The 27,712-nt window shown below is 39.0% G+C and overlaps 1 protein-coding gene across 3 annotated transcripts in view; it reads right to left on the bottom strand.

Annotated features, from left to right (window-relative positions):
* Positions 1 to 919: 919 nt before the first annotated feature.
* arhgap36 (Rho GTPase activating protein 36) overlaps positions 920 to 27,712 on the bottom strand; it is a 31,907-nt gene continuing 5,114 nt past the window's right edge. Inside the window, exons 1-12 of one of the 3 annotated variants that reach the window (XM_088348379.1) lie at positions 26,041 to 26,393; positions 23,685 to 23,845; positions 15,393 to 15,461; positions 11,108 to 11,343; positions 10,802 to 11,015; positions 10,421 to 10,476; positions 10,197 to 10,347; positions 6,858 to 7,006; positions 4,986 to 5,156; positions 4,024 to 4,112; positions 3,758 to 3,957; positions 920 to 2,781 (exon numbers count right to left, since the gene is read on the bottom strand). In XM_088348379.1, coding sequence (XP_088204505.1) covers positions 2,564 to 2,781; positions 3,758 to 3,957; positions 4,024 to 4,112; positions 4,986 to 5,156; positions 6,858 to 7,006; positions 10,197 to 10,347; positions 10,421 to 10,476; positions 10,802 to 11,015; positions 11,108 to 11,343; positions 15,393 to 15,461; positions 23,685 to 23,820 — 1,689 coding nt within the window. In that variant the 5' untranslated portion in view covers positions 23,821 to 23,845; positions 26,041 to 26,393 and the 3' untranslated portion in view covers positions 920 to 2,563. Of the gene's footprint in view, positions 2,782 to 3,757; positions 3,958 to 4,023; positions 4,113 to 4,985; positions 5,157 to 6,857; positions 7,007 to 10,196; positions 10,348 to 10,420; positions 10,477 to 10,801; positions 11,016 to 11,107; positions 11,344 to 15,392; positions 15,462 to 23,684; positions 23,846 to 26,040; positions 26,394 to 27,712 lie in introns of those variants that run through there. The other 2 variants (XM_088348378.1, XM_088348377.1) reach the window with 2 other exon arrangements.

Raw genomic sequence — 27,712 nt, 5'->3', positions numbered from 1 at the left:
TTTTAAAACCCTGATTTATTAAAGAAAAAAAAATGAAGGTCAAAAAGAGCCTTTAAAGTAATTGCGGAAGGGAGACCAGTTAAAGATGGTGTATTAGTTGATATAGGACACAGGCTCTGAAATTATTCTTATTTTATACATTTTATCAAATCAAATTTATCACAGTAAAATAAAATGTGCTAAAAAATAGCTCTGGTATATACAGTATTAATATTAATTTTGATTTTTAAAGAAATGTCTTCCTAAATTAAGAAAAATGAACATTTTTGTTTGACCTTGGCGATTCCAAGTGGTTTTCTTAATTTCAAGTTTGTTTTTACTCCAATAAAATGTTAAACATATTCTGGAATTATATTTGGGGGAATACTGATCTAAAAAAGAAAATGTCTTGGGACAGTACCGAGGAACGGAGGTGCAGGTCTGTGAGTGGTTTGAAGCCCAGAGGCAAAATTGATATGGAATGTCTTAGCTAAGTTCTCATTTGCAAGCTCTCAAGATTGGCTTGCGCATTGTGCAATCTAAAGTTTGGTGTACACATTTACTGCTATTTAATTTATGGTGTGTTAATTTTAAAGCATTTCAGGGGGTCCGCTTCTACTTGAGTAGAAACTCATTTGTAACTAGATAGTTACTGTAACAGTAACATGTTATTGTTGGTGTTAGTATTCTGTGGGGTAACTGAGTTACATTTTAATTGAAGTAACTAATATCTAACTAATTGCTACTTTGTTTTTTTAGTAACGCGCCCATCATATGGGTATGAAAGATGTTTTTTTTTCCTCGTTTGAAGTATTATTTTAATGTAAGATTATGTGTTTATATTTTGTAGTAATACTGAAATGTATTAATGTTTTTCTATATTACTGAGGGTTTTTTAAAATGTACCTTTTAACAAAATGTCTGATACAATTGGGTCATATTAACTGTACATGGACACTTTATTCAATATTATGGAAACAACTTAAAATAGTACTTTTTCATATCATTCAAAAATATTTTTTGTAAAAACAAACAGTAGGCTATGTACACATCATGTTAGACATATTTGTCTCCTATGCTTAATACTCAAACTGATGTGGCCAGATTTGGTCGTCAGGTCATGAGTTTCACTCCTGTGCTTTACAGTGTCGTGCCCTTTTTGTATTGACCATTTGCACACACGTGACCTAACCACGTGTTGACACCATGACGGACGGCAGTAAACCGTAGTAAACAGTACTCCCTGTGGGTGAGGCCAGTAAACGAGAAACAATTAAAAACTATACTAGTCAAAACCATTGGCAATGACTAGCCAAACTACAATTAGATGTCAGATGAGGTGGCTCACTTAGTCAGAAAGAAGAAAGAGCAGTATTTAGCCAAACTGAGGATAGCTTTTGCAGGGATAGTTACCGATCCGAACATTCTTCCCCCTGACATTCACATATCTAACCATATCTAACACAATCTGTACCACTATATTGTAAATGGAATATCCCCATACACTGGCGCTGATATAAAAGTCTGGATGCTTACCAGCTCTTATCAGTGTTGTGCCGAAAAATGTTACACTTTTTACCTTTGGGGCTCCATGGCGGATCAAACGCACTAAAATTTTGTATCTTATTTTGGGTTGGAATGTAATAAAACAGTAAAGCATGGGGCCATCTGCACCTTTGTATAGAAGTTTTGGGAAGGTTGAAATGTTGGCTTTGACTTTGAAAAGTTTCTCTGACTTTGGCGAAATGACGCTTTATGCTCTGAACAATTGCCCCCATTTTATCCGATGGTAATTTGACAGTTTATTTTGGTGCAATAAGCTTTATGGTAAAGCACATAACAGTTTTAAATACATGTGACATTCGGAAGATTTCTGTTTTGAATCGCTAGTTAATCGCAATAAATCTGTTTACGCATCCACTTGTTACAGTAGGACACTATCATTAGCTGTGTATGATCCTATGTGTATCCAGGGTGCCACCAAATCTGAAACATATTAACCGAAAGCTGCTCAAATTGTCTAATTTATGGTCATTTTGAAGAGGCCAATCCACAGCAGACATTAGACACACTCAGTTACAGTAGCACTAGCTAACCTCGTTAGCAGCTGTATTGAGTGGCTTTCACTCGTACCTACTTGAGATAAAATTGCTCGGCAATACAGCAAACGTACTTTGTAAAAATTGCTTGCTGAAAATTCCTGGAATACTTAGAGGACTGCCAGTGTTGTGCCTCGGCACAACACCAGTCTGTCCGTCTGATTGCGGATAAACATCGCCGTGTTCTGTCGTCATCAAAAAGGATACGATAAAATAACAAATCAGGCTTATAACCATGCCATTTCACACAGCCCACCACACAGCAATAAATCACGATCATAGAAAGTTGGGGTTATATTCTTCTATTGTAATTATTTATATTTGTTTCAACTGAAATTCTCATTCTAATGATGACTGATAGTGTGCTTCTGCCCTTCGTCAATGCCCTCATTCTGCTGGGGAAGGCAAAGTGATGTCACATGCAAAGGGTCAATACCTATTGCACCATGGTACGACACAGCCCACCTACGAAGCAATCATTATCATCACACTAAGGTTTCGGATCCTGAGCTTTTCCCAGTGAAGAAGTCCCAGAAGCTGGTCTTGCCTTCCTCGGAAGACGCCTGCTTGACCCAAACGCTACCAGAGTCCGAAGTGGGGGCCACAGAACGTCCGCACAAGGTAGGCTGGGCCAAACTGAGCAGGTTGTGGTGGGAATGAAACTGCCGCATGTGCTTGATGGATTTTCCAGTCCGGACTTCTCCTGTCGGCAGACAGAACTCTATGAAACACCTTGACTTTGTTTGCAAGGGCAAATATGTCGTCATTTTTTGCAAGGGTTGTGTTCCAAAAAGGTGTCGCAATAGTCAAAACCCGCTAAGTAGAAACATTAATTTACCAACAAACTAGCCCTGCATAGAAAATTGAATTTGGCTGCTTGGAGTGGTTTGAGGTTGGGAGCTACAATTGCCAATCTGACCAGGGTGTTAAAAAACCCTACAAATACAGACCTCATGAAAGCAGATGTTTATTGATTTTATTGGTGTTGCCTTGACACAAAAAATTGCTAAAGACACATGCAGAGGTCTAAAGTATAATGATCTAGAATTATTATTATTAGATTATGATGTTAACTTTATATAGTATATATATTTGGGTTTATGAATAGAACATTTTTTAAAATTTATCTTTTTTTGTAAAATGTTTGTTCGGAATTAGCAGGGCGGAAACATTCAGAGACAATGTTTAAGAAAACAAGGCATAGTTATAATTGTATCTACTTCTGAGCTCGACCACTATGTATTTCTTAGTGGTAAACATATTAGTGTTGTAATAAAATGTAAAAACTTGAAATATAAGATGGCGTTGATTTGGCATGGACAGAAGTGACGTTTTACCATCAGTATCTAGCAGTTTTTGTTTTGTCCCCACCAATATCACGTGATTACTTAAGAAAAAGATCGATCTTGGGGGGTGCGGGGGTATTACGTAACAGAAAATAATTTAGAAGCACTGCTGTAGAGTGTTTTGTTGACATGATGGCTTTTAGAGAAACTCAAAATTGAAAAAGATTCACGCATGGTTCAACAACCTGTTTGATGTATGTATACAGCTTACATTGCAATTTTTTGGGCGGATAGGCAGGCACAGGTAGAAAAGGGGCTGTTCATCCATTTAGGAAGCAGAAGTAAAATAGCAAAACCGTGAGTAAACTGCAATACAGCCCGCGATTACTGTACCATATCTGTCATGCTGTTTCCTTCTCTGGTTCATGTTGAGCACGCTGAGGAAGACCTCGCTGCTTAGGCCGCCCTGGAGAGACGAGCGAGACTCCATCGGGGATGGACTCCCGCTGGACGCTCCCGCAGAGTCCAAAGATGCTCCGGTGTACCGGCGGCCAGCAGAGCTGGCGCTGCTCTCCCAGGACATGTGACTGCCGCTGCGGAGTCGAGGAGGTTTAGGATCACGTTCGGAAGACTGGAATCAGAATGGGGATCGTCCTCACCTGAGTTTGCGGCGGAGCAGATAGTCGATGATGTCGGGGTCAGTTTGGATTAGGCTCACCAGGACCTCCTGTTGTAGCTCGGCAGACACCTAAGTGACCATAATAGAGTGCTTTTGTGGAACTAGAGGTAAGGTCTTAAGCCATAGCCCAACCTGAATTTCGTCCAAGTTGGGCCTACAATATTAACCATTATGATCGGGTCAGCCAGGATGTTGCTACGGTGACATCAAAGTGCACTGAGGCGTTTCGATTCTGTGAGTAGCTTTGGCCCCGAAAGTCAAGTCACATTTATTTGTATAGGCCTTAATCACAAAATGTCTTTAAGGAATGCACAGGTTACAATTGCACCATCCCCTGATCTTAAACCAACATGCTGGCAAGGAAAACCTCAGCACGAGGAAAATGAGAAACCTTGAGAAGGGGCCTCACAAGTGGTAATCCCCCTCTCAGGATGACCAGGGTGCAATAGATTTAGCATTGGGTAACAGTACACAAAACATAGTTAACATTAGTAAAAGAAAACAATTGGTAATTTTTTGAAATTTGTCCAGAAAGTGCATGACACTGACACCTCAAGCCTGTAAAATACAAAAGTTCATGACCGCAACGACGCAGCTTCCCATCTCTGCCGGCTGGCCGATCCAGGCGTTGACATGCTTGAAAGACCACATTTTGCAAAAAAAAAAAAAACTGAAGTCGCCTCATCACCACACATACCGTACTAAATTCTTGCAATGTCAATTCAAAGATTTCCTTTTTGTCTCTCTATTTTCTATATGTCATTATTCTTCTTTGTCTCTCTGCCTCAACCTTTCCTGTCAATAAAATGTCCCAAAACTAACTGAAGTAAATATAACGGAGTAAATGTGACCCGTTACTATCACCTCTGAACATGACTCGATCTATACAGATGATAAGAAATACATGACTTTGATCAAACTATTCTGGAAGAAATGATTCACCATAAAAAGCTTTGTGTAGTTCAGCATGAGCACCAGAGTTACGTTAATGATGGCGGTGCTGTCCTCCATGCCCATGGCCTGTGGACTGGCTCCCCCGCCTCGTTCCCTTTGGAGGAGGTTGGGCCCAAAGATGACCGCCAGGTTAGCGGCCGTCATCTTGTTACCGGGAATCTGTCAGGGATAAAAAATTACCCAAAATCATGTTATTTGCAGGATTGTAACATTAGGACCGACTGCAGCCGGTTTTAGTTGACTGGCACCTATATGGCACTATGTGAAAAAGTAATTGCCCCCTGAACCTAAAAGCAAGTTGGGCCACCTTTGACTGCAAAACAGCAAACTTTTACAATAATTGGTAATGAGTCTTTCACAACGCTGTGGAAGAAATTTGGCCCACTCTTCATTGCAAAATGGTTTCAAGTATGCCTTATTGGAGGGTTTTTTAGCATGAACTGCCTGTTTAAGGTCACTGCGGAACATCTCAATTTGATTTAAATCTGGACTTTGACTTGGCCACTCCAGAACTTTCATTTTGTATTCATTTGAGCCATTCAGAGGTGGACTTGCTCGTGTGTTTCAGAACAATCTCCTGCTGCATGATCCAAGAGCCCTTGAGTCTGAGGGCACAAACTGATAGCTGGAAGTTCTCATTCGGGATCTTCTGTTTAACACCAGAATCCATTATTCTGTTGACCACAGAAAGTAGTCATGGTCCCGAAGCAACAAAGCAGCCCTGGACCATCACACTGCTACCACAATACTTCACTGTTGGCTTCATCTTCTTTTTGTCAATCCTTCTGCCATTTTTTTACAGCAGATGTAACACTGCGCACCTTCCAAAAAGTTAAATTTTTGACTCATCCGTCCACAGAATGTTTCCCTTAAAGTCTTGAGGAGACACAAGACACTTTTTTGGTAAATGTGAGACGATTCTATGTGTTATTTTGTGACAGCAGTGGTTTTCGCCGAGGAACTTTTCCATGGATGCTATTTATGGCTAGTGTCTTTCCTATAGTGGAGACATGAACACTGACCTTAACTGGACAGCATTGCTGCCCCAGGATCAGAACAACTTTCTGTAGTTGATGAAATGATGAATTCTGGTGTTTACCAGAAGATCCTGATTGATAACATCCATCCATCAGTACATGCCCTTAAACTCAAGCGCTCTCGGATCATGCAGCAGAACAACGATCCGAAACACACCAGGGAGCCCCCCCCTCTGGATGTCTCAAAAAACAAAACAAAATGAAGGTTCTATAGTGGCCAAATCAAAGTCTGGATTCAAATCTACTTGAGATGCTGTGGTTTGACTTTAAACAGGCAGTCAATGATAGAAAACCCCCTAATATGGCAAATGTATAACTATTTTGCAAAGAAGAATGGGCCAAACCTAATTCACAGCATTTTGAAAGACGCATTACCAATTATGGTAAATGTTTGGTTTTGTTATTGCTGCCAAAGGCGGCCCAACTTACTGTAAGGTTCAGGGGGCAGTTACTTTTTAACATGGGGCCAGATAGGTTTTGATTTTTTTTTTTTTTTTTGCGCTTTAATAAAAAGGTATCAAAAAAGCATTTTACATTTCATTGGTTTGTCTCTGTGTGATATTAAGACTGGATGTCCTGAAACCTTTGTGAGTTAAAAAAACGAAAACAAACAAATCGGAAAGAGGAGGAGAACTTTTTCATGGCACTGTATCTTCATATGGGGGAGCAATTCCCTACCCCCCAAAGAAAAACAGGCCTGGGGAGGGATGGGTGCCGCCAGGCTGTACTTGCCCAAGACACACCACAGGAAGTGATGCCCCAATGACCCTGGCGGTTAAGGTATCTGTGAACAATAACAAGAAAGGATTTGCATTCGGCTGACCTCTTCGTGGTTGTTGTCGACGCTGTCCTGAGCAAAACTGTGCACCGTGTGTAGGAAAGTGAGGAGGCGGAGGAGGGTGTCGCAGTTGCAGGGCGGTAGCAGGAAGAGCAGGTGCTGCAGATAAAGGAGCTGCTCGGTTCCTTGAAGATCTGGACCACAGAAAAAGGAAAATTACCCAGTAATGACATTGGTCAGTATGCATGCCAAGCAAAGGAGCAGTTTTGGCATGGACGGAGGGAAGGTGTCCCCACCAATGTCGAGCAATCAATGTTTTCCCCCACTAATGTTATTTGATCATCTGAGGTGGGTAGTAACGGGTTACATACACTATTTCATTTACTTGAGTAAGTTTTGGAACATTTTGTGTTTCTAGTAGTAATTTTAAATCACTATACTTTTTACTTTTACTTGGCTAGATTTGTGATGAAGAAACCGTACTCTTACTCCGCGACATTGAACCCGTTACTTAAATCGCCTCCACAAAAATGCGTGCATTCTGTTTGTTTTATTCTCTGAGTACCGTGTAACCTGTGTGAATGGCAAGCTGTGCATCCTATGCCCCTCCCCTTTTAAAGGGGCAGTGTTACAAGACAGACAGGTTGCAAACTGGCATGTGTGTGTTTGATCCACCATGGAGCCCAGAGGAAAAAAATGCAAAATAATTGCACAGAAATCAAACTTAGACTGTACTAATAAGGTTGATATTTTATTTTTATTGCTGCATGCTGCATTTTATTGCACACTTTTTGTTGCCCCGATAAGATTTTGCTGTTTCCAATCGTCAAAATGGAAATGACATTAGAAATTAGATATCTTTATTGCATTTATTTAATTGTATCCAAGCAATTGAACATTCCGTTATTCATTAATATAGTAACGAGGTTAAACTTGAGGCGGTATCCTACAACAGAGTAGACACATAGTGAATCATTCCCCACAGCATGTGCTGCATCCACCATAGTCATTTTGATAATAGGCTAATATAAATACATACAGCATGTGTTGTGTTCATTATTAGGCTTATATAAGGCTTTTAACTTCTTGCAGTTCCTGACAAATGTGTTATCAGTTTTTGATCCAATATGGTTCTTTCAACATTTTGGGTTGACGACCCCGGGGCTAGCTTGTTGTTCTGCCTGCAGAGCCTGTTAAAAAAAAGCACTCGGGCCTTAAATGTGCTACCTGTGCTTAAATTATGTATTTGATTTATACAGGTATCAAATTATTGTTGTTTAGTTATTATTATATTTACCATGATTATTTTTCTATCTATCTATTGATCTTTCTATCTACCCTGGTCATATCCCTCGAGAGGGGTGACCGACAGCAAGACAAACAAAAACAAAGAAAATGAAAAAAGGGAAAAAGGAGCAAAAAATACACAGAAATTTTTTTGGACCATGGCTAACCCAAATGCCCAAACACCCAGACAAGTTAAGCACCTCGGCACCCAAGACGGTCATGCTTTCGTCCCTCCAGATGAAACGGGACACAAGAAAGCGGCCATGTCACTCTGGTCAGGGTGACACAACAAACACTTTTCTGTTCAACAGCAGGGCCCAACAGCTTTCACTGGTTTACCCTTGCCGGATCATATGGGTGCTCTGCCCATCCCTTAGAACACGTTGAAACATCCCACTATCCTTTTACAACACCTTTCCACTCATTCCATCCCCAACAAGAGCACTAGCATCCACTATATTTAGACTTCTTTCCTGCAGTGCACTCTTAACACCATCCATCCACATCAATCGCGGCCTTATTTTAATCTGTTTTAAACTTAAGTACAACTTATTGTTGATTGGCTGGACTTTGATGATTTGTGGATCTAAATGAATGGTTGTTCAAAAAAAAAACAATAAATGATACATACTCAGTACTTGAGTGTTTTCACCAAGCACTTTTTATTCTTACTCAAGTAATAATTTAGACGACTAATTCTTACTTCAACTTGAGTCATATTATTCTGAAGTACCAGTACTTTGACTTGAGTAAAGTTTTAAACTACCCACCTCAGCAGATCACCTAATAAAGATTGATTGATGAATGTCTCGTTCACTGAGCAGCGGAGAAAGGGTAATTTCACGTTTTCTGCTGAAGCTCCGTGCATATGACCAACGTGAGGGTCAGCAACAAGCCTCACTGGAGCTGCATATGGCTCTTCGGCGCTCCTTAGTGGCTCCTTGGCGCTTCATTTAATAATGTTTGATATTGAAAAAATTCATGAATCTAGTAGTGGGACAAACATGACACTAATATTTTTAACATTTTCCAATGGAAAAATATATATATTTATGCAGTATGTCTTGTCTTCTTTATAAGGCTTATATAATTCTTTAGTTTTTTGCCACTCCCAAACATGCTTCCAATGGTTTCGTGAGCGTTTTCGGACGCCCACTCCACATGTGCATCCGACCATTCAGCTACTTGTGACACACAACCAAATTTATACATTTAAGCTGACCCCACTGATTTCATTATCTCATCTCATCTCATTAGCTGCACCGCTTATCCTCAGTAGGGTCGCGGGGGTGCTGGAGCCCATCCCAGCAATCATCGGGCAGTGGGCAGGGGACACCCTGAACTGGTTGCCAGCCAATCGCAGGGCACACTGGGACAGACAACTCACTCGCTCATTCACACCTAGGGACAATTTGGACCGGCCAATTCACCTGAAATGCATGTTTTTAGAATGTGGGAGGAAAGCGGAGTGCCCGGAGGAAACCCACGCAAGCACGGGGAGAACATACAAACTCCGCACAGGAAGTCTGGAGCTGGATTTGAACCCACGCAGGAGGTTCCCAAGACATGAACTGTGCCGCACATGCGCTAACCACTGCGCCGCCGTGCTGCCTGATTTCATTATTTTATTCTATAATTGCCAATACAGCTCAGATGCAAGTTTATATGTTAGAGAGAATATAAGTATGGATAAATTAGTTTACTTTGTTTGAGATGGTGCCACCGTTGAGTAATATAAAGGGTAGGGTGATATAAACATGCTAACTCTGCCTTGTTGACGTGAGTAGCGATATAATGCTAGCTGACTAAGGGTTAATTCATTTATTCTGAGTGAAGGGGAAACAGGTACCGATTAGATGGCATAGACATTTGCGAACTGTTTTTGAAGCGGAAAAACCCACCTCGTTTGAGTCGCAAATTTATTAACACCTTACAGTACTTGTCACCTAGAAAACTAATTGTGTTCCAAGAACGTAACACTGCTTATATGTCATTAAGGATTTTATGCGAGTATACACGGCATATAATTTGTGGCACAATATAATTTGGTCTGCACCAATACCAAGACTAAAGCTACGCCTTTGGTGCGGTGCGTACAGTTGGTATGCAGGAAGGCAGCGTAGAGTTCTCTGGTTAGCAGGGGGTCCGGCATGTCCCTTAAAAACTCTTTGAGCAAGGCTGCCACATCGTGGACACTATGCTCCTCGTCCAGCTGAACATCCACACCTGAGTCAAAGTCCTCCCTCAGCTGCGAGATGCAAAAGACAGGACAATTAGTATCATCAGCATTCGACAGGAGCACCAGGAAAGTGAGCTGTCACCTGTCGCACCCTCTTCTTGGAGCTCCCGACTCGGAAGATACCCACGGTCTGGAGACCTGGTGAAGGAATTAAATCAGCGGAACTAAGAATTATGATGAACTAAATGACCCGTGGCTTTTGAAGCTACTGTTGAGGAAAGTGGGCTTGGGAAATAAAGCCCCGTTTCGAATTGCGTGGGTAAGTAGTGTCATGTGACTGTGAAAACGAGGCCTCGTTTTGGGCCAAGCTCCTCAAACGGAAACCAGGCTTTACCCGGTACAAAGGCATACTGGTTAAGTCTGGAGCAAACGATTACTGTAGTGAACCTATGGAAGAAATAGTGTGAGGCAATGCTCATCACTAACTACAAATAAAAATTGAGGGGGGAGACATTTTTCTAACCATGGCCTTCAATGTGGCTGCAGCAGCGCTCAAGAACGCGCGGCACCTGAGGGTAGATGGGATTAAGGCTCAACCGGGATTGGCTCCTCCCCTCTGATGAGCCACCCCCGGTCTTTTTCAGCTCCAGCTCGGCTGGGTGGGAGAGCTGCAGTGCCTCCAACAGGCGGGACTGACTTTCCACCAGGTCTGAGATGGAGTCCACTGACAGGCCACCCTAGAACAGGGAGAAAGGGAGGTAGACCCATAAAATAGTTTTGGGTGAAGATCCTCTCCAGAAACACCCAGCTCTAACGAGTAAGGACTCACCCGTCTCCGTCCTCTCCCGATGACTTCCGAACCAAGGGCCACAGAGTTAGCAGGGGGAGAAGGGTAATTGGCCCCGGAAAGCGGTTGACACTTCTGGGTTCGGAAGCGCAGGATGCTGGCCTCCAGTTCCAAACAGTCTCGTCGGCTCTCCTTCACGGCGTCTTGATGGCGCTTGAAGGCCCGGTCATTGGCGATCACCTGCGAAAGCGGGATGCCGAACGCCTTGGGGGCCAATTCTGATAAATTGATTCAAAAACATATCAGGTGAGCTGGGATAAAACAGTGGTTCTAAAATAGTGGCCCCCGGGGGTTTTCTAGCATGAGCTACCCGTTTAAGATCACCCCCACAGCATCTCATTGAGCTATAACTCACTTTGACTTAGTCACTTCAGAACCCGAACTCTTTTGAGCCAATCAGAGGTGGACTTGCTGGTGTGTTTCAGATCGTTGTGCTGCTGCACATCTCTAAACCACATTTTGTATTTACTTAGGTTGTCTTTGTGTTATATTAAAATATTTTGATGATCCGAAACCTTTGTGAGTGATAAATAAGCAAAAAACACATTCAACGGGAAGGGGTCAAATACTTGGTGACGGCACTGTATGTTTTGATACCATTTTATCTTAACCAATTCCAACCTCTAACATTTTACCTTGAAATATTTATATTTGACCCATTTCACAATATTCTTCTCTGTGTTTTGACTTGAGTTTGGCAGACTTATGGTCTTGTATATATAGAATACAGAATACTTCTTTCTTTACGTCACTAAAAGAAGCTCTTAACCGAGGTCAGTTTATAGAGGCCGTCGGCGGCCCGTTTTAATCTCCCTTCTGACCCCGACGCTCACCGTCTTACGTCTAGCCACGCTTTTTGGCACCCGACAACAATGGCCGCAAAGCCGCTTGTTTGTAAACAACACGGGCATCCTGTTTGTTTCCTGGGACATTTCTGGTTCGTGGTGTTAATCTACCTCTGTTTTTCGGGGGGTTGTTCTTTTGTTAATTGATTTTATTGTTGAGAAGGTTGATGGAAAGCTTCAGCTTCAGGCAAAAATGTACAGGTCACAATGTAATTGTGATAAATCTCATTATCACAATCGTAAACAACAAGAGAGGCATTGTTCATGCACTGCAGGGTAAGAAATGTAATGAAATGAAATGAAATGATCTGCATTTATATAGCGCTTTTCAAGTCAATGACTTCCCAAAGCGCTTTACATTGTGCTTCACATTTCCCAATAGCGGCCGTGATCCGTGCAGCCATGTAAGGCGCTAACCTGCTTATTGGGGGTTCAGTGTCTTACCCAAGGACACTTCGGCATGTAACACGGACAAGCCGGGATTCGAACTGGGATCCCTTAATCCTAAGACGATCGCTCTACCTCCTGAGCTACTACTCACTACTTCTGCCCAAAATCAAACTATCCTACTGGGGCCGGCAAGTTTGAGACCCCTGGGTTAGAACAACAACATTGCCTTGAAATAAGTCTTGTTTATTTATATATGAAATAATTATCTTTTTCTTCATATTTTGTTTATTTATTTTGAATGTATTTTTTTTGTGTTTGTTATTATCATTTGTTTTATAATGTATGTATTAACTTGTTTTTATTGATTCATTTACAAGCATAATGCCCACGCGTTGGCGAGCTTAGCGTTGCCAGGCATTCCACTTGGGTGAGGTTGTTGGGGACGGGTTTTGTTAAACGCCAGGGCGCCACTTGCGAGTGCCAAAGAGTCGAATGACCGCATGCAGCTCCAGAGCTGCTTGTACACAAAAGCAGATGTTTTTTTATTTTGTTGGTATTTATCCAGAGTAACTTGACAAGAAACCTAGCTAAAACACTCCCAGAGGCCTAAAGTACAACTGTGAAAATTGTCACGAAAATCGTTTCAGCTATTTCGGAGCCTATAAGCCACTTACGAACTCACACAGACGACGCAAATTGGGATATATAAATAAGTTTGGATTTATGTTTTTATCTATATGTATATTTTTTTATTTATGAATATTTCAATTATCAAACATGTCGGTATTTAGAATACATTATCCTTTTCATTTTGATTTGTGGTTTAAGGTTTAAAAAAAAAAAAGACAGAAACACTGACCTAGCTTACAAACTTAACGTGCTTATCTCGGCTAAAGAGGCTGTGGGAAAATGGGCGGGGCTAGTAGGAGTCGCAGGCCAGATCCCGATGTACCAGGTTTTGGTCAACAGGGTTAAGTCTGCCAGGCTAAGAGGCGGCACGTGTTATGCTTTAAAGACAAGCTTTGCAAATAGTAGTCATTAAAGAATACTGCAATATGCCTAAAATTGAATCAATATTTGTTTTTTTTTAAAAAAAGAAAATTGAACATAGTAGTAAAAGTCGGTCAAAAATGCAACTGGGAGGGCCATAACTATGGGGGACTGATCCTACATAAGTAAATAGATAGATAGATATATAGATACTTTATTCATCCCCGAAGGGAAATTCACATTTCCAGCAGCATCCCTTCGCTGAGAACAATACAATAATAAAGCAAAAAGAATACAATATACAAATACCCAGTGTGACGTGCAAATGCCCACTGTAGAGTGTTATATAGAATAACTAAATAGTGCTACACATAATACATAGTGCAATAAGATTCAGTAATATGCAATGTAGGTGGTGTGGTTTACTGTGGGCTTTTACTCTGCCGGGTAGAGTTAAAGAGCCTCATGGCATGAGGAAGAAAAGATCTCTTCAGTCTGTCCGTAGTACAAGACAGTGACAGGAGTCTATCGCTGAAACTGCTCTTCTATACATTTTTTAATTAAAAAATACCTACAAACATATGTCATATAAATAGATAAACACATTATATTATATATATATGCATTTACTTATTCATTTATTTTGTCATGTGTTGTGTATTTTCTCACAGCAAAGTTTTATTCAAATGAGGGGGCGTTTCAAATAGGCTGAGTTATTCACCTATTGGTTGAAGGACTGCTAACTGAGGGAAAATAGGCATTGCAGCTGTTCGGCGCTCTCGTCGATGGACCAATAGGTGAAAAGCTCAGCCAGTTTGACCCACCCCTCATTTGCATAACATTTTGTTTTGACCAAAGATATGGCAAAATAAATGACAAACTACATGAAACAAATGAGACAAATTAAATGACAAAACACACGGAAACATGCACAACAAAATGAATACCAACATAAATAAATGAGAAATGTATAAATACACGAATAAATTGCATTTATGTGACACATATAAGTATTACTTGATTTAATGACCTGTTGATTTATCTATATGGCATATATTTTTAGGCAGTGTTGGGCACATTACTTTAAAAAAGTAGTTAGTTATAGTTACTCACTACTTCTGCCCAAAAAAGTAACTGAGTTAGTAACTGACTTAGTCAAGAGTAAAAGTAAAAAGTTACCAGGGAAAGTAACTATTCTCGTTACTTTAAGAAGAAGTTGTACGTCAAAGAATTTAAAATTTTCGGACCAATAGTTGGTTCAGTGTGATAGATTCTTGTAATATTAATGGCACCTCGCCAGCAACAGATTTATCCTACACCCGAAGTGCAACAAAATAAACAGTTATATTCAATCTGCAACCTCAGTGGAACTGTTTAAATCTAGGCTTAAGACACACTTCTATTCTATAGCATATGGATAACCTATATTTTATGTTTACAATATCCGTGTATTATTTGTTATTGCAACATCCATTGCAGCCTGGTCATACTGGAAGGGGTATTACCTCATGTGCGGTCCTTTCTCAAGGTTTCTTCATTTTCCTCATGTTGAGGTTTTTGAGTTTTTCCTTGCCCTCATGTAAATTTTAGATCAGGGGATGGTGTAATAATAGACTGTGGTTTGCAAAAATCTGTGGTCTGTTCAGCCCTTTGAGACTCTTTTTGATTTAGGGCTACAAATAAACATGACTTGACTTAACACACAGTATGTACATAAACAAGTCAAAACGCACAAAAACGTACAGAAAGACACACAAATGTACAGAAACACCACAGATAGAAACTGACATGAACACACACAAAAACGTACGTAAACGCACGCAGAAAAAAAACTACATAACGCACTGCTTTTGACCATCAGTAACGGTAGGTATATATTTAAACATTTTTCTACATATGGCAGGATCGGTCTTCCACACACAACTACCTACTACAATGTAAAAAAAGCAAAGCATCCTCGATTTTGTCCTAAAAGAGTTTATTTATTTTCTGCCAAAATTTACTCAATAGGTCCACCTTTTGGTGACCTTCGTTCAACTCACCTCTCTCTTTTTTTTCCTTGGAAAACGAGTCGAACCTCCTGCGTAGAGATTTTCGGCGTTTGCGAATTTCTGTGGATTGAGGTACAAAATTGAATGTCACACATTTCGAACACTCGAGTGTTGTTATCAAAAACTTTAAAGGTGGGGTATGGAACTTCAAAAATGTTCTACTTGCTTACGCCATCTTCTGGCTGAAATCATTATTGCAGCTCCTTTTGTTGCACGTGCAAGTGTGAGAAATTTCTAGATGTGCTCAAATAAACTCTTTTTTCATCATTTTGGGGGTTTGGGTTGGCATTTGGACTGAATTTAAAGCAGTCCTTTACTTACTTTTGACATTTTCATCATACAATGGAAGAAAACCTCGACTACACGCGTGATATTTCCGCGGTTACATAACGGCCTTATTTAAAATGTCATAATTTATAATTGTGTTATTCCCAACACTGCACGTTACTAATAGAATCCTGTGACACAAATGTCGTTATATGATGCGTACTTCGTTACTTATCAAGACCAGATCATTATTTACAACTCTGATTTCTAACCGTTTTTCCTTTGCTCATGATGTAACATACAATCCTCAATCAGCCAGCAATATTAGCTTGGTGGCCATGTTTATAATACCTATGAAGTACAAATGTTTATATTACATTCAAAGTGCAACTGAATACAGTTACAGTAGTGCTGTCTCAAGCACAGAGTACCATGATGCTAAATTTCTCCTCACGAAAATATTCTCCCCACTGTATATGGAAATGTCTGCATTTATATAGCGCTTTTCAAGTCAATGAAGACCCCCCCAAAGCGTTTTACATTTTTCCCTTTTCTCACTAACTAACCGATAGCAGCATCAGCAATGCAAGGTAACTACCTGCTATCAGGGGCATTAGGGATTCAGTGTCTTGCCCAAGGACACTTCGACATTCAGCACGGAGGAGCCGGGAATCGAACCTATGACATCTTCATCCCAAGACGAGCGCTCTACCTCCTGATCTACTAGTCTGATAAAACTGTCCTCTTGGATGCAACAGTACGTGGCAGTAACGCTTCACATGAAAACTTGATAACGAGGACTGGGGCCACCATTGGCGTCATTTTTTACGCACTTTGTAAATGTTTCTTTATTTTCAAAGCTCGGTCTGTCGAGTCAGACTGCCGAGAAACACGAAATAGGAAATAATTTCAAGCATTTTCAAGCACTTCACCCAAAATACAAATATTTTCCTGACCTTGAAAACACAACAAATCCAAGCATTTTCAAGGATGTTAAGCACCCTTACGAACCCTTCTTCAAACATTGTCTGGTGTGCTGCAGGAAATTGCCCAATTTTATTTTTGCAAGAAAGGATGCCATTGACATTGGTAGGGCTGCAACGATAAGTCTACATTGTCGACAAAATCAAAAATAGAAATGGTTAACAAATAATTCATTTTTTGACTATTGTCAACAGACATGTCCTTCCAACAAGAGTGAGGGGTCTGCATGATTATAATCTCTTGCTTACGCAATAGCGGTAAAATACAAAAAAGATGGCATACTCGCTGAATATACAAGCGTAAAATAAAACACTAAGGGTCAGTTTATAATAATAATAATAATAATAATAATGATAATACATTGTATTTTGAAGCACCTTTCAGGACACCCAAGGTTGCTACATATGAGGTACATATGAGTAGGAACACAACAAAGTCATGCATATTTGATTGTGTATTTCCAGTAGCGAATGGGAGGCAGCGCATGGGGAAGGTGCGTGGCTTGTGCAGGAAAAACAGAATCTAAAGGGCAAACATGAGCACAGAATTTGTCGTCTGTCGTCTGCTCCCAGTGACAGAGACAATCAGGATTTAAGTCCAAATGGGATTGTTGTAGCAAAAAACACGGTGTTTCTTCTTTGATTTTACCGTAGCAACATTTTTGGAAGCGGATAGAGGAATCGGCTTCTTGTCTCCCTCTTGAGGTGGAAAAGTTGTCTATTGGTAAAAATGACACAAAAGATTAGTATTTTATTTGTTTTAGGGATTTGGAGTAAAGCTATAGTTTGGTATGCGTGTCCTTTATGCTTGCGTTATATGGATTACTCTTAATATGTTACGTCGTTACTGACGAGCGTTTCCAAGATATGCAAGTACATGTAACGTTAGCATACCAGGCTCTCTATTTTATCTTATTTTTAAATTGCCTTTCAAGATGGCATGTATTTATGTGGTGTTGGGTTCAATGAAATACATTTCTCCTAAAAATTCAACTTACAATACGGCTGCCATTTATATATATTGTCCATCTTAATTATGCATTTTTTGGCTAGTGTGACTTATACGCCGGAGAGACTATCGTCTGAAAAATATGGTAGTTGCTTTCAGAGTAACGCGCTACTTTTGGGTGTCAGTAATCTGGGGGTAAACAGAATTACTTTTTAAATTAAGTTACTAGTAACTGTAACTAAATACTGTTTATCAATAACAAACCCAACACGTTTTGTGAATTAGATTAGCAGAAAGTCGGCACAGACGGAACAAAAGGAGCATGAGAACTGGCAAAAACGGGTAAATGCCTCTCGAGTGATGACAGAGAATTCCATGTAGCTCGCCAGCAGCCTTAAGTCTTGACAAACAAGCTTGGCAGCTCAAAATGTTGCAGGAAATCAAAAAAGGAGGCGTTGCAAGAGACGTGACCTATCAAGCTTGCTTAAGGAAAGGGAACGAAAAGACTCCCATAACTTGCTCAGGGGAAAATGTGACCCCCGTCCCTAAAATATAACAGATGTTGGGACAGGCCCCTCTGTAGGGGGGCGCAGCCTCGTTTCACTTGAGATAACTTTTTTATTTTATTTTACAAGAATGAATTGAAATTGCACCACCACTGCACCAGGGTGCAGTGGTGTTTTCATTGGCACAGAGCATTAATTATAAAGTGTAGACACGAAATATAGCAGGCCGTAGAGTGACCCCATGAAAAATTATTAAAGGTGACAGACAAAGAGAGACGTGGTTTGAAGACAAACAAAAGTCTTCTCCAGAAAGCTATTACGAGGAAGTTTGTCAAAGCATACGTAGCACTTCACTGCAAGCGCGGAGGGAGACGAGCAAAGATGGTGAGTTTGCTATGTTAAAAAAGTTGACAGCTGACAGCACAAAGCCAAATAAATGAAGCAGTCACTTTAAGCAGTGTTTTACACACTTTTCTGAGCCAGGGCACACTTATTTTAATTTAAAAGCTCGATAAGCTCACCATCCTTCGAAAATGAGAAGAACTGACCCAACTTTTAGTCGTGGGCTATTTTATGGGTCAAAGTTGCAAAATAGGCTTCAAGCTGTTATATTCTTTTCAGTCATTCTATTTGCTATCACGATGCTAATGTTAACGCATAATGGGAAAAAGTCACATAGTCAACAAGTGTAAAAATCAAAATTTGAACCAACCTCGAATCAAGAATTTAAACAGCTGAAAACCTTCAAGTTAAGATTGATCTAGTTCTAAATAGTTTTAAAGCTTTTACTGAAAAAGTAAGTTTATAGCTTTAACTTGAGAGTCAAAGCAGGTTAAACTGTGAAAAGCTAAAGCTTTAAAGTTTTTACTCTGATTGAAGAGTAAAAACAGCATTAAATCTAAAATTCACAAATTGAAGCATTTATAAAGCTGATGTATGTTATTCTAAAAAATTCTACTCACTGAGGCCATCTTCTGGCTGAAATAATCATTGCAGCTCCTTTTGTTGCGTGTGCAAGTATGTGACAATCTTAGACTTGCTCGAATAGACTCTTTTTTTGAACAGTCCCATTTTTACTTTCACTATTTTCATCCGTGCATCTAAGAAAACCAAGACCACGCATGTTTACCTTTTAGAAGTTAAAGCTTAAACTCAAGCTTTGGGTAGGTTTAAATTGTTTACTCAAGAGAATAAGTTGCTTTGAATCTTGAACTTTTGTCTTACTAGTCATTAACTCAAACGTTGAACATCTTTAAAGCTTTACTTGAGAATCCAAGCAGCTCCAAATCCTTTAACTTTCAAAAGTTAAAACTTCATAGTTAAAAGATCTTTAAATCTAAAATCCATGGGTTGATGCAGTTTTAAATCAAGAGTTGAAGTGTCCTTGAAGCGTTAAAACTTTAACTCGAGAAGCTTTAAGTCAAGAGTTAAAACAGCTTCAAACTTTTAACCATCGAAAGTTAAAGTTTTAAAGTTTTTACTTTGACTGATTCAAACAGTATTAATTCTAAAATTCACTTTTTAAGCTGCTGTAAAGCTTTAACTCCAAAGGTTAAATAGATCTAAAGCTTTAACTTGACAGTTGAAGTATCTTTAACGCTTTACCTCCAAAGATGTAAAGCTTTAACTAGAGATTTGATTGCCTTTAAAGCGTTAACTTGAGAGTATAAATAGCTTAGAAGCTTAAATTATTTTGCAAATATAGGTATTAATGCATTAAATCTTTTTACTTTGAGTGAAGCATTAAACTACTAGTAAATAAAAACATTATGAGTAGAAGCAGCTTTGAAGCTTCAACCCAATAGTTAAATATATTTAACGCTTTAACTCAAGGATTGAAGTATCTTTCATAATTTAACTCCAAAAAGTTATTTTAAACTCAAGAATATAAGTTGCCTTAACGCTTTAACACGTGTGCAAAAATTCGTTAAAGCATTAACTCGAAAGCTAAACATCTCTAAAGCTTAAAATTGAGGGTCAAAAAAGCTTAAAACCTTAACTGTCAAAGGTTTAGGCTTCAATGTTTTTATTCTGACTGAGTTAAAATTCAAAAGTTGAAGCAGCTTTAAAGCTTTAACTCATGAGTTAAATATATTTAAATGTTTAACACAAAAGTTTAAGCATGTTTAAAAGTTTGAATATAAAAAGTTAAAGCTTTAACTTGAAAGTTGAGTAGCATTAAATCTTTAACTGTCAAAAGTTAATGGTTTAAAATTGTATTCTGACACAAGAGTTAAAATAAAATTGAATCTAAAATTCAAGAGTTCAAGCAGCTTTAAAGCTTCAATTTATGAGGTCAACAGATTTTAATCTTCGAATCAAAAGTTGAGGTATCTTTAAGGCTTTACCTATCAAAAGTAAAGCATTAACTCGAGTATAAGCAGCTTTAATGTTTGAAAAGTTAAATTTAAGGAAATAACTATGTGTCTATTAGGAAGCACACACAGTATGTTTAAGAAACCGTGTATAGGGCCAAGCATCGGCTGCATATGTCTTTTAGAACTATTGCTTAAGATATTTTTATTTCAGAAAACACTTTATGGTCTTGGCCTGTCTGTCACCTCTGGCCTAATTTTTGTTTGTTTCGAAATGCTCTGTGGCGCACGTGTGACAACATTTGGCATTTTTAAACATTGTGCAGTTTTAACTTCTAGTGCTACACGATTGACTGAATAACCCAGAAATCTTTTGGCATTCAGGCATCAGCAGTGTCCTTTTTTTCCCTTATTGAAGCAGCCAATTGTCCTGAGAAAGTCCCAGACCGAGCGAGATGAGGCTAAGAAAAGCAGCTTAAAAAGTCTCGTAGGAGACACAATCACACAAGCGCAAACTCGGTGGCGGTTCTACACTAAACTGCTCCCTGGGCGAGACCCCCTACAATATATAGAAATACACTATATACAAAAAAGGGCAAATATAAAAAAAATAACTAAATAAATGCTCCATGAATTGCACATTACGCAATGCCCTTACATTTCAATTGTTTGTCATCAGACTGTAGCCTGTAAATTCAAACTGGAACAATTAGATCCTTACTGTCTCCTATTCAAATTCTAAGCCTAGCATATTTTCAGTTATGACTGGTTAGGCTAGCTTTAACAGGAAAAAGAATTGTAGCGAATGTTTTTCGTTTAAACTACCTGATTGTATGAACATTCCATTGAAAAATGCAGGGCCCAATGCTAACTCAAATGATGGAAGTAATTAATTACTGAATTTGTAACAGTTTTGTTGCAAAGCACAATCTAAAGTTGAAATAATATTGCGTGTTCACTGGGTAAAAAGCGAATGAGTATTTTATGAGCATAATGAGCACAAAAGCAAGAAGGCCAACAAACGTATAGTCTCTCTCAACGGTCAAGGCTTAACCAATTCACCTGAGTGACCTCCGAAAATTTTGTATCACATGTTATTCATTTCACATAATTTAGAAAAAATGCGCAGAAGTTGGCCCCTTTTTTGAAAGTTATGAATAATGTGAGTTATTCGGAGGAAAGAAGCGGAAAATTGATTATTGAATGTACAGTCAAACACTGAATGCCCCCCACCCCTCCGTTCGTTCATTTTGTGCTTTTTTTCGTTTGTTTTCTTTCTCCCTCCCGGGATGAAGTATACATCCTCAGAGAAATCTCCCTCCCAAATTGGTTCCATGCTGAGGCCCGTGATTGCCTTAACCAGGGATGTCAAACATACAGGACGTGGGATGGATCTGCTTCTTAGATGTCCGATGTTCTGCCAAAACGTCCTACCCTTTCTTCCTCCCATAGGCTGACATGACAGCAGCGGTTTTGATGTCTTTAGAATCAAGTAAAACCAGCAACAGTAAAACTTTTACCGATGAAATGAAACAAGGGTTGGCTTGCATACATACAGTACATTGCCTGATTACCACAGTCAACAAACACCATGCTAGAATGCTATTAGAGAAAGCAACAGGCTCAAAAGTAGGGCTGCAACCAACGATTCTTTTCCGTTTCGGTCAATTATTTTTTCAATGTTTTCAAATAATCAATGAATCGTATTTTTTTAAATACATTTTTAATTACCTCCTCTTTATTCAAATATTGACATTTTGGACGGATGGAAAAATAGTGCACGAAACAACATAATATTTTGTAGTATCAAACAATTTTAAAAAAACAATTAACTTTCAATCTTCAATTTTTCAATTTTCAACTAACTTGAAAATAAGCAAAACTACATAGAAATGTATGATATACACCTGCAAAAATGCAATGTAAGATAAGATAAGATAAGATAAGATAATCTGCACTTATAAAAATATTATCTACAAATTAGTTTTTGGTACAAATTTTGGAATATGATAAACATTTCCAATATGAAAATAATATATGCTCAAGAATCTGTCCCTTGTAAAGAGTTAAAACGGTCATTTTTATTATTTTACTTGTTTTAATTATTTACATATCTTCTGATTTTTCTGTCTGTATATCTGCAGACAAAAATATCTCTGCAAAGCTCAAACTTGTATGCCAATTTTGTTTGTAATTATGCAATGTTTAAAAAAAAGGTAACATACCTTTTTTATCAAAACAAAAATCCTAGGAACTCTGATACCGCGGAGTCAAGTATCATACATGCGAAGGCAAAACAGCACTGAAATTATAATGGATTTGAGCTATTATTTATAGGGCACAGTCTCAACTTCAGTTTACAGTCAGAGTGTCACATCAACAGACCCTGTTTTCGCTGTACCATGCTGAAGAAATATTCTATGGAAACTCATTAGACAATGTATGTTTAATGTTGAGATGCTTTATGATTAAAACTAACAGAAAAAACTGTAAACACCCCAAAAACGCCTCCCAAGCACCTCGAGCAATTTGATTGGGTAAGCGGTAGGATGGGCGAAACTTTGCATACAGCGCACACAATTCCTTCCCTCTGCCTAGAACCGTCCGCGCTGAAGGTAAATACGTCAGTATCCTCATTTTATTTTGTGTCATTTTTATAAAAGAACTCTTGCTTGCATCTTGTTTTGAAACCATTATTTAGGACAAAAATGACAGTCAAAATGAGCCTCAAAACTCTTTACGTGACTGCAGGAGAGAGACTAATTTTAAGTGTTATTTTAAAATCAAAATAGGACACAACTTTGGGTCAAAAAGGTTCCCGATCGCTGCTCTAGGTCATTTCTATCAAACGCTCTCTACGGCCGCCAGAGACCCGTGTTGAGTTTGTAAAGCGTGGTGAGTTGGTTCGGGTGTTAAAGTGGATCCACTCAACTGTTAAAATAAACTACTTACGCAGTAACATTCAATGACAAACAAAAATATTTTTGCCCGATTGTTTGTGAATAAATGTGTTGTGTTTAGAAAGGATCCCTTGCCCTCTGTTTTTATAATATGTAGGGTAGGATACAAATGTAGGCTGAATGATAAAGCATAATATTGAAAAACAAAGCTAGAAAATTGGAGTGGACATCCATTTACCGAGCCGGCCCACCTCAGAACAGAAAGTTTGGATCCAGCCTCAAAGCCAAACTGAGTTTGACATCCCTGCCTTATACAAAATTTTCCTGGGACTGTCAACATAAACACAAAGAATGAAGTCTTACCTTTAGGAATGCTGATCTTAAAATGGAGCTCCCTCTGATCCAGGTGAAACAAGGCCACTTGCTGGAGTCTTGCTCGCTCCAATTCCGACAGGCTCTGGATGGCCACTGGCTGGAGACGCACGCTTTGACCCAACATGTTGGTCCACGCGACCCCCCCTGGACTCAAACCCAAAAACAAACATTAAGTTGTGAGCAACAATAAAGCAAGCACCCTCCAACTTCGTACAACCCCATCTGGGACGATTTAGAGCAAGATCGCCGCCAGACTGTCAGTTACCGAAATTGGGGACACGAACGCCGTAAACTTGCAATATGACAGTGGAATTTTCCCCCACATTTTCCAAGATCCTGTTTGGGATTGATTGATGGGCGCACAAGGCAATTATCTTTTTTTGTTTTGAATGCACTTACACTGTCGAAAGGTTGGCATGTGTGCTTTCCCTTTAAGGTACTCTACAGAATTTGGAACTTTCTTATTTGCCGTGCCATCTTCTGGCTCGTGTCATCATAGCAGCCTGTGTCAAACTCCATATGTTGCGCATGCAAGCACTCCAATAAACAATTCTCTTTTCATGTTTTTGCGGTTTGGGCTGGCATTTGGACTATTACTTTCACCATTTTCATGTTACACAAAAAAAAACTGCGGTGACAAGCATAACGTCAATCTTCACATTGGGTCAAGAATGAACTTGTTTAAAACCTTGGTGAATATAACTTTCTGGGTTCCTCCATAATTTTAGATATATTTTTATATTTTTCCCCAAACATATGCTATTTTATGTGTGTAGTACTGTACAAAATGTCATGATTTTTCATTTTTTTTAAACAAAATGACCCAATTTGGTGGGTTTGATTCAAACAAAAATTGCTGCAGAATCCTTTCATACCAAAAGGTAATATTTTAGCTTTTGATCAAAATTTCCTTAAGTTGTTGTTGTCTAGAATTTTTTTTTTATTGTTTGGTGCAATTATAGTTAAATTTAATGAGTCCATATAAAATAAGCCAAGTTACAGTGAACAAAATAAACCTTATTTTTTGTTGTGCAAAAAAACAAAAATTATTCGGTAAAAAAAGAAAAATATTAAAAAGTGAAATGGTCCATGCTTCAACCAGTTTTTGAATGGTTTTAAACAGATTGACTTAAGATTGGCTCAGAACTTACTTAGTTGTAGGGGGTTAATTTCGATAAAAAAAGGATCTTTTTTCTCTTACAAAACAGGCAGATTTTTGGGGGCTTTTGTTAAGAATTAATTCATATAAGATCCTGTTAATCAATAATCTATTTATTTATTTATTTTTGTAAATCGTGACCCAATTTCTTATTTGAGCTAAACACCCAACAAAATGATCTTCTATTTTATCTAAATCCCAAAACTTCCATCAAATTAACCAAGGGAGTGAATCGGTGCTTAACTCAGATGGGCTTTTTAATTATTTAAGGTATTTTTTAGGAGATTAGTTTACCTGATCCGAGTTAGTTGGTATATTTAGTATAGAATGACAAATGACTGGACCCGTCACCTGGGAAAAATTTAAAAATTGTACATTTTGGTTTAGACTGACTCAGGTCGTGTCAGCCTCATCCAACTTGTTTTAATTATTCCTTGGTCTAATAGAATTTTTTTTTTCTGAAATAGGGGAAAACATGTGTTTATTCGTGTATGTGTGTGTGTGTGTGTGTGTGTGTGTGTGTGTGTGTGTGTGTGTGTGTGTGTGTGTGTGTGTGTGTGTGTGTGTGTGTGTGTGTGTGTGTGTGTGGGTGTGTGTGTTTGTGTGTATTTGTACTCTCCAGTATAAATTTTCTCAGAACGTTAACCATTCCCCCATATTTTCAACTCCTAGCTGACTCATGTAGTCAGGAAACCAGCAGCAGTGACCGGCAGATGTAGCAGTGTGATAAATTGCTTTATTATTCTGCATCAGGAGTATAGTGTTATCAAGCCAGTAGTTAGTATTAAATATTAACTCGGAACTTGTCAATAATTGACCAAAAATTAGTCAATGTGAAGTACGCGAGTGCATAAGGCAAAACTGAAAAAGGGACTTTCAAAAAAAAATAAAAACGTTAAGTGCCACAGACAGTTATATACGTCAATTCTCGATTTTACAGGGTCGGAATGAACAAGTTATGAACCCCTTGCTCATTGCTTGGATAAACAGCAACTGGAGAATAGAAAGTCCAGCCGTCTCCATTTGGGAAGCTAACGGCCCCTTGTGGCGCCACTTGTGCCTCAGTTCTTTGGCACAAAACCCATCCCTTTTGGATACTGTCCCATCTACAACCACGCAGTTATAAGCCTGTGTTCAAAGATCGATTTGACGAGCCAACAAACAATCAAATCTTATCATTCCTACCTGGTTTTGGAGTTTGTTTCCTGTGCAAAATTGTGTATTCCAACCCCTTGGGGTGAGCGGCACCGTCCGACTCTAAATTAGTGCGTATACGGCATGAGTAAGGCCAGAAGGTGGGAGGGAGGTCTGGAGAAAGGAGTTAGATTACAAGAGGAAGGAGGGAGGAGGAGGACAAATTGTGACTTCCATGGGCTGCAGAACATAAACACTGGAGATGGGGGCTGGGAAATGGGGATCCGGGTACAGAGGGGGGGCATCATTCCTTAAGTCCCAAAAAGACATGTACTGTAAATCGTCTGCAAAGAATGTGAGCGGCAGCAAGACGGCAAAGCAGGTGAGCGCCGGCAGGGGAGGGATTAAAATGTTGGATTAAAAACGACGCAGGAACAGACGTGGCCGGAGCTGAAGATGAGAAGGCAAAGCCTCATGGGAGTTCTTGTGTGATTAGACGTCACTCTCCTTCCATCCAGAAGGACAATATATGTCTGAGGAGCTGTGTTGGGCACGTTACTTTAAAAAAGCAGTTAGTTATAGTTACTCACAATTTCTTCCAAAAAGTAACTGAGTAAAAGTAACTATTTACCAGGTAAGGTAACCATTTCTGTAACTTTGCAAAGAAGTTATTGTATGTCAAAGAATTTGAACTTTTTCTGAGAAAATACGAAACACAGCGATGACGTTTTTGACCTGAGTTTACTTATAGAGATAGGATATTCTGAGAACCGGCTTGCTCGGTTTACTAAAAAGAGACAGCTCTTTCGGGTCCCAAACGGCTCCTCAGGCTGTTTTTGTTGCTTTAATCCCTATGTTACCAATTATTATGTAACACAATGCAGAGAATGACTTAAAAAAGGGAAATTAAAGACACGAATAGGGAAAAAAAAATATATATATATAATAACAAAAGGAAAAAGAGAGATTAGAGAAGAAAAAATAATTAACCTCACATTTTTATATAAGCACATTAACACTGAAAATCACAGCAAATGTAATTACAATATTTATCAATCTATAATAAAAAGATAAAATAAAAAACATTTTAACCATTTTTGTGCTCAACAAATTTATAGTCAACAACACAGAATTTCCCAAAAATGAATTTTGACCTGTCACGAAAGAAAAAAGAGGTCTCGGAGGGAACAACTGTTGAATGAATACCGGCTCTCTTTGTTCAATTCCAAGAGCTGGCTCATAAAGCCATTACGTTCGTGAACATCACGAGTCTGATGCTGTCAAATAGTGGGTTAACATTCTTCGCGACTCAGCCCTCATTCGCCTAATATTTCGACGCATTAGTAAATACTATATTCGGACTCGCAACATAACATCATGATATCGCTATTTTGAATGATGACATTATCCAAAAAAACGTAACATAAACAACTTGGAAGAAAGCGAAAAAACGCACCGCTAAAAACTGCATCATGTGTGCCATCGTTGGCATTTTGCAACCAAAGCAACACACCATGTTTAACCGTCAGTAAGGGTATCGGCGTTGCAATGGCGTAATGAATTTATTAGTTGGACTACCCCGTTACTGAAAGAATAACGCCTTTACGTAACAGCGTGATTTATAATGGCGTTATTCCCAACACTGCTGAGGAGTGCTGACTTAACCGGTGTGTTTCACAAAAACAAGAAGGATGACATTACAAGCACACACACTGGTTTGAAC

The sequence above is a fragment of the Urocampus carinirostris genome, chromosome 11, assembly GCF_059441175.1.
Source record: "Urocampus carinirostris isolate Australia breed hairy pipefish chromosome 11, RoL_Ucar_1.0, whole genome shotgun sequence".
Classification (NCBI taxonomy): domain Eukaryota; kingdom Metazoa; phylum Chordata; class Actinopteri; order Syngnathiformes; family Syngnathidae; genus Urocampus; species Urocampus carinirostris.
This window is presented reverse-complemented; position numbering and strand designations above follow the sequence as displayed.